The sequence below is a fragment of the Cotesia typhae genome, unplaced genomic scaffold (assembly GCF_013202065.1).
Source record: "Cotesia typhae breed Kobodo isofemale line unplaced genomic scaffold, CoteBio_Ctyphae scaffold_45, whole genome shotgun sequence".
NCBI classification, from domain to species: Eukaryota; Metazoa; Arthropoda; class Insecta; order Hymenoptera; family Braconidae; genus Cotesia; species Cotesia typhae.
In genome coordinates this window covers 3,032,835-3,044,340 of record NW_027423777.1, presented here as the reverse complement: position 1 = coordinate 3,044,340, position 11,506 = coordinate 3,032,835, and the positions used below count along the sequence as shown (strand labels likewise).

Sequence of the window (11,506 nt, the reverse complement as noted above, 5' to 3'; positions counted from 1 at the left end):
GCTTGATTGTACCAAGTAGATTAATTTTTGTTCTTATTTATTGATTTTATAATTGTAAGCTTTGTAATATTTGAATAAAGATGTTGAAAAAATGAATTTATTTACTTACGTGAAGGATCGAACCCCGTGACGAAGCCAGGACATGGTAAGATTTCTTGTTCACCGGCTGGAGTATTAGGCCAACAGAGCCAGCCATCGAATGTTCCGGGACAGAAAGGCTCTGCAATGATAAATTAATATAAAATTAAGTTTAAATTTTAGAATTTTAGTGGATATTGTAAAAGTCACAATGGATCTTAATGGAATTCTGGTTTCAGATGAGGTTAATCATGCTTTGAAGTTATAATTGCGAGATTTAAGCTTCGTATATTGCTGTATACTCGTGCTTCAGGCGGTAGCGTGACTAGAATTTTCCGTCCCACACTCGACGTTTTCAAAGGCTAATCAAATATCTGGGATTAGTCGTATGAATAATCACATTTTCTATTATTAATAAACATATTTATGTTCAATTTGTAACCTACAAACTCTAAACACTGCATTGAATTTCTGTTATTGAATGAATTGATATTCATGGAACATTTTGGGTGAATTTTTTGAAATAAAATTTTCTGTTTAGAAAAAAAAATTGAAGGAGTTTTTGGGTCTTTTAGAAAAATTATTACAAATACATTTTTAATCTTTTGAAAAAATACGTTGTAAAATTTACAAAATTCTATCTATAAGTCGACTCATGTAATATTTACAGTACTATCTTATTTTTACGTGGTAAATTCTGTTAATTTAATAAATTCAGTCTGTAATTATAATATAACTTTTTCTGTTATTATTACTAAAAATTTATTGTAATTAATTAAAAAGCATTACTTGAGTCAGCATCATTGCAAACTAATTTATATCACGGTTTTTAATTTTTTTCAAAAATTTTAATTTTTCTCATTTTTTACAGTCTACTTCAAGACAAATTATTTTTTTATAATCAGTAAAAAAAAAATTTCTTCACATATGATAAAAATTTTAAATTTACTATTAACAGATTATTATTTAAATTTTTAATCAATAATCAAAGATAATTTTAATTCAAGAAGTTACTCTCCAACGATCACATAATATTCTTATAGCCGTGAATAAAAAAAAGTATTGAAAAGTATCGGATTAACTAGAAAACCAATACTTTTTTCTTTGTCTCAATACGTTTTTTTTTAATCAGGAAGATTTCATAGAATTTATCTGTAAATTTTACAAAAAAATACGTAGTTTTCACGTAAACTCACGCATAATAATTAGATATTTTTTCTGTAAATTTTAAAGAACATATGCTGTGGAAATTTTGAAGTTGAAATTGTGGGTTATATTGAAGATATAAAAAAATTTGAAGACAATTTTTTTGTAGAAAATTAAATTATTTATTAAAAAGATCTTTGTCAGTTTTTACGTATCTCTCACCTTCGAGTAAGAATTTAAACTCTAAAAATTTTATGAATGTACTAAAAAAAAACAAAAAATCTTAAGCTTTTAAGATTGAATGTGATTATTCTGTCAATCATTGAATTTCACGCTGAGCGCAAATGATACCGAAGCAGACCAAGTACCTCTGCTTAATGACCTTTTCAGAAAGGTCATCAGTTACATTCCGTGACTTAAGTGACTTAAATATCACCGTTTTATCGTTAAAATCTTCCGGCTTTTATCGAGCGATAACAAGGTGTTAAAAAAGCATCAATTTCTATTTAGAGACGTAAAAAAATAAAAAAGTAAGTTTGAATAAATAGACACAGTTTAAATTATTTTTACCGAGTTTGTCCTCTTTTCGTTAATATGTCAATACGATGAATCAGACATTTGTCCGATACTTTTACAGTGGGACGTCACATGATGCAACAAAAAGGGAGAATAGGAAAAGGCATGAATACAAGATAAGGCTTCCTTTAGTCATGGTCACAAACATCGACTTTTATTTCGGTTTTACCTTCCCCTTCTAAATGATAGATGAAAAATTTTCATTTCAGTTCTGACTGACGTACTTTTTGACGGGAAACGAGAGGTCAGGGACGAAGTTCATTCAGTATGGAGTATAGAGCCATCCCCTGGACACTGGAGTGGAGTTGTCATGTCAGATTGAACTCATGATTAAATTTATACAGCGCACGATTTTGGATTAGCTCATTTGCATACATTTGATTGACTGGTTTATTAGATGGAAATAGTAATCAGTATCATTTTTAATAAAATCGAAATGATACTATGTAAAGTAGAATTTATTATTTCATTTCTGATAATAATCATCTATTATAACTTAGTAAAATACGCTTATAATCAAATTTTAAAATTCAATTCTGGCTAAATGATAAGAGTTGTAAAAACTGATAGGGACCTTTTTGATGGAAAACTTAATTTCCTACAAAAAAAAAAATTTCTTATCATTTTTTTCGTACCTATATAAAGCTCAGAATATTAATTTTAATATTTTTTAACCTAAAGTATAATTAGAAATAATTTCATTTCTATTTTAAAATAAATAATTAAAGATTAATTACTACAAAAATAAGCTCCGATATGACCACACTAAAAAAAAAAAAAAAAAAAAAAAAAAATTCTTGACTGAAGAATAAATTTTCTTCGCTCAAGAAAATATGAAAGATGATTAAAAATTTCTTAAATTAATTCAAAGTTTCTTGAGCGGAGAAAACTTCTTCTTGCTCCATAATAACTTATTTTCTTGGTGCAAGAAGTTTTTTTTTCTGTGCATTAAATACTAAAAATCATTAAATAAATAACTCTTACGATAAAATTTATCAAAGTAAATTAAAAAAAGCACGCAAAGATAATTAAAAATCTATTAAAAACAGATGAACTTTTAATCTTCAAGGTTCTCGCACTTGTAAATTGCGATAAACATTGGATTGATTTAACAACATCAAGCATTTGATTTGTCATGACAAGCAAATCATGCTATTAAACACTGCAATTGATATCTACAATGAGGATGATATGAGAGCAGTTGCATACGGCGAATCATCGCTCTCTATAATACGCAACTATAACAATCAGAATAAAACTTTTTCAGTGACTCGTATCATCTATGCACCAGCAAACGTTGCTATTAACATTCGCTCTGAGATATCCGTACCGGTTATGCAACAAATCGGTCTATTTTAAGATCAATGTCATATAACATTACAACGATACGTAATAATTAATTACCGTAATTAGTTATTTCATTCCATAACGTTGTACTTATCATAATTTGTGTTTTTTTATCGTCTGGCCATGGAGATTAAGTATTTATTGTGTCTGTATCTCAGTTTTTCAATTATCCTTGACCAATGTCACGGGCACAGAATTTTGGGAATTTTTCCCATGAACGGAAAGAGCCATATGGTGATGTTCGAACAAATAATGAAGGGGTTGGCTCGTCGAGGTCATCAGGTTGATGTTGTAAGCACTTTTCCGCTGGAAAAGCCTTTTCCTAATTATAAAGACTTGGCTATAAAAGCTGCACTGCCAAAGTTTGTCAATAACATGACCTATGACTTCTTTCAAGATGTTACTCAGAAGACTAACATGGTCCAGTTTCTGGCTGAAAACGTGGGAAATATTATTTGTGAAAAGGGATTTGAAACTGATGTTCTCCAGAATATTATTAATAAGCCGCAGAAGCCGGCTTATGATCTTGTGATTACTGAGGTAAGTTTTGGGTCTAAAGAAAAAATATTTAAAAATAATTTGCTGAATTTCCTAATGAATACTACAAGGTAAATAGGTTACTCATTCTTCTCCAGCAGCATGGAGAGTTGAGTAAAGAGTAGCAGCAGCCCCGTCTGGATATGCACTTTCCATCTATCTTTATGCGTTTCCCGGGAACCTAAAGCGCCAAACGGGAAAGTGATGTGACAGTAATGATATTCTTTCGCATAGTTCAGCGTTATCTTTTTTTTTTTCAAATCGATAACTTTTAAATATTCTTATTGAGTGAAAAAAAAAAAAAAACTAGTTGATTCAAAAGAAATGTTCTTTAGAAAATTTTTTGATTGTTTGGAACTATTTAGAGAGAATTAATTCAAGAATTTATCGAATTTTTTGTTGGTACAATAATTGGGATACACTTGTCAGGAATTGGGACAAGGGCCTGAAAATAACTATTGGGAGTAAAAATTAGTTATTCTGTGATAAAAGCTTCTCAAGTTGGGTTAGACCCACTTTTGGGTGCTATTTCGGTAGCAAGATCGTAATCGAAAAAGTTTAGTCACTTTTTAATATTAAGCTTGGGTACTTATACTTGCAGCGAAAAAAACTATTTGGTTCAAGAGATTTTATCGGGAAAGACTTTTGTTTCGAGATATTTAGAAAAAATTAAGTTAAGAATTTACGGATAGAATTAAAAAAATAAAACAAGAGGAAGAAAAATTTACACATTTAAGAATTTTATTTATTTTACCAACCACGAATATTATTTTCGAATAATATGACCTACATTTCACGCAACAATCTTTGTCTGCAGTGAAATTCATTGAAAATATTAAATTTTTGTTCCCGTCTTTATACACTAGTCACAAAAATTAAGGGATATAAAAAAAATTCCAAATTTTTTTGTGATTTTCAGCGAGCTGTAACTCCGAGGAAAATGATCGCACAGAAAAAAAAAAAAAAAAACAAATTGTCGCTCCAAGTGTCTAGTTTTTAGATATGACCATGAAAATTTTTTGTCATCGTCAGGTCTGGAGAAATCCTAAGAAAACTACTGAAAAAAATTTTTCGAAATTTTTTCGTCTTAAAAAAGGTCTACAGGCTTCAAAAAAATTTTTTCGATTGTTTCGTTTAAAAGCTCTTTTAGTAAATTTAATACCCTTTAATTTGACGTAATCAAAAGCCTGTACGATAATTTGCCGCGGAGTTATCGTCAATCAAAGCAAAAAAGTTTTTTTGACTTTGGAAATCAATAACTCTGGAAATAATGACCGTATAGGAAATTGAAGGAGGGTTTTGAAAACTACACAATAATCTCTATAAGAAAACGTAAACCGCTTTTGAAGAAAAATTTTTTTTGAATTGAAAACTCGGACTGAAAAAAGACAAAAATTCGCATAATTAAGGATATTTGGATAACTTGGTATAACTTTGGATAAAATGGATGAACGAAGGATATCGTTGGTAATTTTTAACTTCAAAGTGTCCCTAAAATCCTAAGAAATTCAAAGCGCTGCGATTTTTTGTTCATAGTGCCCAGAAGCTTCAAATTCTGTGTTTTCGCAAAAATCACCATTATGAGCAATTTTGTGATTTTTATTCATTTTTCCATTGAAAAAAATTTTTTTTTTCAAAATTCTTTATTTTTTCGATCAAAGAGATTGATTTTTCAAGAAATTTGAAAAAAAAAAAATTTCAATTTTTTTCGAAAATTTTTTTCGAAATTTTCTCAATTTTTTTCGACTGTTGTTTTACCGCCGGCATTTTACACGCGTGTGTGTGTGTGTGTGAGAAGCGTAAATCCGACCGAGCAACCTCCACGTGGTACGCTTTGGGTAACGCTAATGCCGGCGGTAAAACAACAGTCGAAAAAAATTGAGAAAATTTCGAAAAAATTTTCGAAAAAATTGAAATTTTTTTTTCAAATTTCTTGAAAAATCAATCTCTTTGATCGAAAAATAAAGAATTTTGAAAAAAATTTTTTTCAATGGAAAAATGAATAAAAATCACAAAATTGCTCATAATGGTGATTTTTGCGAAAACACAGAATTTGAAGCTTCTGGGCACTATGAACAAAAAATCGCAGCGCTTTGAATTTCTTAGGGATTTTAGGGGACACTTTGAAGTTAAAAAATTACCAACGATATCCTTCGTTCATCCATTTTATCCAAAGTTATACCAAGTTATCCAAATATCCTTAATTATGCGAATTTTTGTCTTTTTTTCAGTCCGAGTTTTCAATTCAAAAAAAATTTTTTCTTCAAAAGCGGTTTACGTTTTCTTATAGAGATTATTGTGTAGTTTTCAAAACCCTCCTTCAATTTCCTATACGGTCATTATTTCCAGAGTTATTGATTTCCAAAGTCAAAAAAAACTTTTTTGCTTTGATTGACGATAACTCCGCGGCAAATTATCGTACAGGCTTTTTGATTACGTCAAATTAAAGGGTATTAAATTTACTAAAAGAGCTTTTAAACGAAACAATCGAAAAAATTTTTTTGAAGCCTGTAGACCTTTTTTAAGACGAAAAAAAATTTCGAAAAATTTTTTTTCAGTAGTTTTCTTAGGATTTCTCCAGACCTGACGATGACAAAAAATTTTCATGGTCATATCTAAAAACTAGACACTTGGAGCGACAATTTGTTTTTTTTTTTTTTTTTCTGTGCGATCATTTTCCTCGGAGTTACAGCTCGCTGAAAATCACAAAAAAATTTGGAATTTTTTTTATATCCCTTAATTTTTGTGACTAGTGTATATACTCTGGTAAGATTTTTCTACAAGCGAGAAGGCGTAGCCACCTAGTGGTGAAACCAAGAAGTAACTTTCAATAAAAAGTACCAATTGATATCAGATTATTTAGAGAAAGCAAAGAAAACTAAGCTAGAGTAAAAAAAAAATGAGAAAAATTTACACATTTAAGAATTTTATCGATTTTACCACGAATACTATTTTCGAACAAAATGAACAAGTAGATTTCACCCAAAAATCTTAAAAAAGAAAATTTGGAATTTAAACTCCGGAGAGATAAAAAAATTTTCAAGAAACTTTTTTTTGTAGAAAATTTTATTTTCTATAAAAAAGTTCAAAATTTTTTCCTGTTTCGAATAGTTTGCTCATAATTTTGATTTTAATACTTTCACTTTCAAATTTGGTCAAAATTGTAACTTTGTAAAATTCTGAATGATTTTATAAAATTTCACAAATTTTCGTAAAAATCATCCTCGAATACAAAAGTCTAAAAAACCACAAATGAATAATTAAAATTCTGAACAATTATATACAATTTAACTACTCAAGTTTTTCAACTATAAAGATGACTAGCAATTTAATATGAAAGTTCAAATGTTAAATACAATGTTTCAATAGTTGCATATCGTTGATATAATCCCCTCGTTAGAGCGTCATTACATATAAGTTACACTTAGACTCTACAATCAGCCATAAAAGATGTTTGATATTTAAATTCTCTCATTATCCAATACTATACCAAGTGCATAAAAAATGAGCGGTCATTCATATACCGCTATCAAGTGAAACTCGGGCAGTGGATTACTCGAAGATCAATGTTATCACTCGCGAAACTAAATAAAATGAAGGACACAAAACTGTCCATGCTGCTATCACTTGCAATTACGTTTATATTTATATTTCTATCAAGTATAAGCACGACTTACGGGCGTCCGTACCGGGTCCTGGGGATATTTCCCTTGAACAGTAGAAGTCACTTTGTGTTTTTCGAACAACTGTCCAAGGGACTCGCTCGTCGAGGGCACAAAGTTGATGTCGTCAGTACTTTTCCCCAGGAAAGAGCTTGTCCCAACTACACTGACATTGTGATACCCGCAGCGATACCCAAACTGGTTAACAGTTTGACTTACGAATTCGCTCAGGAAAATTTAAATGTCAACAGCGATCAGGTCCATTTCTTTGCTCAGATTCCTGGGAATGTGGTTTGTGAAAAAGGCTTTCAGAATCAGGCTGTTCTTGACTTGATTGAAAAGCCGTCGGGAGATACGGCGTATGATATTGTTATTACTGAGGTGAGTGAATTTTTCATCTTTGAAGAATTTTTTAAAGCTCAAAATTTATTTTGTTCAAATTTTATAATTCTGAGCTAAATACTAAAAAAACGGAAAAATTATAAGATTGTTCTGGCCCTTACACAGAAAAAAAAAAATTTCACTTGAGCCAAGAAAATATTTTTCTTCTTAATTATTTTTTTGAGCGAAAAAAAAATTTTTTTTGGTAAGAATTTTTCTACTTAAATCAAAACAATAAAATTATTTTTTTGATTCAAGTTAATTTTTTTTAACCAAAGAAAAAAGTTTCTTTGGTGCTAAATTATTTATCTCTTATCATTTAGCCAGAAGTATAATTTTAAATACGATTTTTAGTATATTGCAAGTTTATAAAGTTTTGGATTAAATATTGAAGATATCAAAAAATCTTACGCAGAAAAAAAGATTCACTTGAGCTAAGAAAATCCTAATTATTTTTTTGAGTGAAAAAAAAATTTTTCTTGACCAGAAATTTCACTTATTCTAACAAAATTAATTCTCTGGCTTCAAGAAATACTTATCTTGATCCCAAAAAATTTATTTAAGCCAAGAAACTCTTTTTGTTTTAAGAAAATTCAGCCTCTTGCTCCAAAAAATTTAGTTCTTGATAAAAGTACATTTTCTTGGTTTGTATGACTCCTCAAAAATCGATCAATTTTTTTTTTTTTTGATAGAACAAAAAAGTTTGCCGGAACCCGGGATTGAACCGGGGACATTTAGATCTTCAGTCTAACGCTCTCCCAACTGAGCTATTCCGGCGCCATATTGGAATTAATCTTAATTCACATAATCAAAAAAAATTCTCTGAACTTAGTTTGTATTCGGCACAACTGTCTAAATTTATGACAGTTTATTGATACGAAAGATTAATACTTATATATTTATCTTCTTATGCCTAATCTTTATATGACAATCCGCTGATAACTTGTTATGTCACCAGGTTACTCTAGTTCGTTGCCACTGCTAAATAGCCAGTCGATGAGTAGAATTAATCGCGAGTGCTAGTGGTCTAATCGAAAAATGTCTCCAAAACTTTTTCTCGCTTTGATTTTTACTGTTATTTTGGAAAGCAACGGCTCCCGTATTTTGGGAATATTTCCCATGTATGGTAAAAGTCACATGATGTTTTTCGAGAACCTATTCAAAGGACTAGCTCGACAAGGACACCAAGTTGACATTGTCAGCAATTTTCCTCTTCGTAAGCCGTTTCCAAATTATACTGATTTAGAGATACCTGAGTTGTCGCCAAATTTTGTCAATAAAATGACTCTTGAGTTTATGAAAAAATCTTTTCATGAGGTTAATATGGTTTACTACATGGTTGAAAGTCTGGGAAATGAAATTTGTCGGAAAGGATTTGAAACTCCAGTGTTGCAAAATTTGATTAAGACTCAACATAGTCCGGCGTACGATCTTGTGATTGTCGAGGTAAGTTCAAAGGTGTTGCATTTTCTGGCTTTTGCTTTATTTTTAGTGAAATTATACGAACACGTGTTTTTTGATACATAACTTTTGGTTTAAGCATCAAAATTTTCGTTTGTTTGGGTTGTAAGTCGATTTTATTTAGAATCGAACTTTTGAATTTAGTTTTATTACAGAAAAAAATTTCATGCCGAATTGAACAGTTTAAAAATTTTTGACATTTTATAGTAGCTGTCAAAAATTCATTTTTGGGAAATTTTTAGCCTTTTTTGATTATCTGTTCAAAAGACATTTAAAAAAAAAATTTTTTTTTTTTTCAGTTTCTGGTTCATTACTCTTTAAAAAATGATCCAAATTGACATTTTTTTAAAATGTTTAATTAGTCTGCTTTTCAGAAAAAAAAAAAAATAATAAAAAAATAAAAAAAATCAATTAAAAAAAAAAATAATAATAATAATAAAACAATTATTTAAAATTTTTTCTTATATGACTTTTGAGTTTTGAAATTAAATTTCATACTTCTCAAAATATAAACCTACTTTTAAAACATTTTAAAACAAATGTTGCTGAAGTAAGCTTCAGAGGTTACACTCATTACTTTTGATTTTGCAATAATTTTAACCTCTTTAATTGTACTTTGAACTTAACGAAAACCACCTTTAATTTTTAATTTTTTTAATAATTGATGTTTGAGTATTTCATTACCAAAAATTCAGTATGGTTATTTTTAACCGTGATTTTACTGATTTTTTATAAATTTATAAAAGAAATGTTGACGGAAAATTACTCTATCAGCCATAAACTTGACTCGTTTTGACCCCGTTACTAGATAATAAATCATAACATTGATATCTTACAAACTTATTAAAATGACGCATCAGTCTCACAGTAATCATCCGATCAAGTTAGTAATCAAAATAATGAATCTAAAATCGCTAATTTTGTTAATTTCGGCCTTAACCGTGTGTGACAGCTACCGAATTTTGGGAATTTTTCCCCTAGTTGCAAGAAGTCACATGATGTTCTTTGAGCAAACAATGAAGGGACTAGCTCGTCGCGGACATCAAGTTAACGTCATTAGTGTCTTTCCTCAGAAAAAGCCCCATCCCAATTACACTGATTTGGAAATTCCTTTAATGTCACCGAATTTGGTCAACAACATGACTTTGGATTTTGTTAAGACTTTTTTTGAAGACATCGATATGATTTACTACTTTTCTGGTACTTTTGGAAACGGACTTTGTGAAAAAGGATTCGAAACTCCGGTTGTGCAGAAGTTGTTAAAAAATACTGCCAATCCCCCGTATGATCTGGTAATCGTTGAGGTGAGTCTTGTAATTATTATAGCGTCCACAATTCTTATCACATTCTTACAAAACTCAATATAGTTATTTTTTGGACACTTTTTGAAGTTAAGTTTGAAGATTGAACAAATCGATCGATTTGTTTAGGAGAGACAACAATTTCAAATTTTTTAAAATTGAAGAAAAATAAAATTTCTGCGATTTTTTATTGTCGTAACTTTTGAATGCGATAATTTATAGAAGTTTTGTAAATTTTATTTGAATGATAAAATAGTAAGCTTCAGTTTTCCTGCACATCTTTCTTCTAGATCGAAAATAATCAGAATTTGATGAAATTTTACTATTGCCTTTGTTTTAACGACTCTACAAAATTTTTGTAACTTAAAAAAATCTATTCTTATTTCAGCTGTCGAATTTTTTTTTTTTTTGCGATGTTTAATTCGGAAAAATATCGTGAATTTTTGGAAAAATTAGTGGATAGATTAAAGTATTGCTTATGTTTTTGGAAATTTAAAAATTAAAAAAAAAAAAATGACCGATTTTCTTTAAAAATTGAACAAATATAAATAAATCTCACTAATTTTGGTGAAAAAATGAGTAAATAAAAAAAATTGTTATTAATTTTTCTGAAAATTGAGCAATGTTAATATTTTGAACATATTAGTACACAGAAAAAAAATTAATTTGAATCAAGTAAATAATTTTGAAGAATTTCATCTTCTTGATTTAAGTAGAAAAATTTTTAGAGAAATTTTTCTTAGTTAAATTAAATTTTATGCAATTTAAAAATTTTTCGTCTCGATTCAAGACAATGAAACTCTTAAAAATTATTTTCTTGGATCAAAAATTTTTCTCTTGATTTTTTTTTTAAGTTAATTTTTTTTTTAGTGTACGGAAAAAAATTCTATTCCTGCCAACGCTTGCATCAATAATCTACTTAATTCTGAAATATAAAAATCGTGACTTGAACGGTGAATATTCTACTCTGCTGATAGAACGACTTTCCATATCGCGCAATGCATAGTCAAGTACCGC

At 29.2% G+C, this 11,506-nt stretch overlaps 3 protein-coding genes and 1 non-coding gene across 6 annotated transcripts in view; 2 read left to right on the top strand and 2 right to left on the bottom strand.

The window, feature by feature from the left end:
- Dh31-r (Diuretic hormone 31 Receptor) overlaps window positions 1-11,506 on the bottom strand; it is an 89,517-nt gene that overhangs the window by 36,497 nt on the left and 41,514 nt on the right. For all 3 annotated transcript variants that reach the window (XM_074257572.1, XM_074257574.1, XM_074257573.1), the window contains exon 4: window positions 110-220. In XM_074257572.1, coding sequence (XP_074113673.1) covers window positions 110-220 — 111 coding nt within the window. The remainder of the gene's footprint in view (window positions 1-109; window positions 221-11,506) is intronic.
- LOC141536823 (UDP-glucosyltransferase 2-like) lies at window positions 8,210-9,345 on the top strand. The gene has a single exon (XM_074257576.1). It carries the CDS (start codon window positions 8,766-8,768, stop codon window positions 9,252-9,254), a length of 489 nt encoding a protein of 162 aa, XP_074113677.1. The 5' UTR covers window positions 8,210-8,765; the 3' UTR covers window positions 9,255-9,345.
- Trnaf-gaa (transfer RNA phenylalanine (anticodon GAA)) lies at window positions 8,432-8,504 on the bottom strand. Its single transcript has one exon. It is a non-coding gene; the product is annotated as a tRNA-Phe (tRNA).
- Window positions 10,022-11,498, top strand: LOC141536822 (UDP-glycosyltransferase UGT5-like). The gene is made up of 2 exons (XM_074257575.1): window positions 10,022-10,492; window positions 11,360-11,498. The coding sequence occupies exons 1-2, from the start codon at window positions 10,037-10,039 to the stop codon at window positions 11,423-11,425; spliced, it is 522 nt and encodes a 173-aa protein (XP_074113676.1). The 5' UTR covers window positions 10,022-10,036; the 3' UTR covers window positions 11,426-11,498.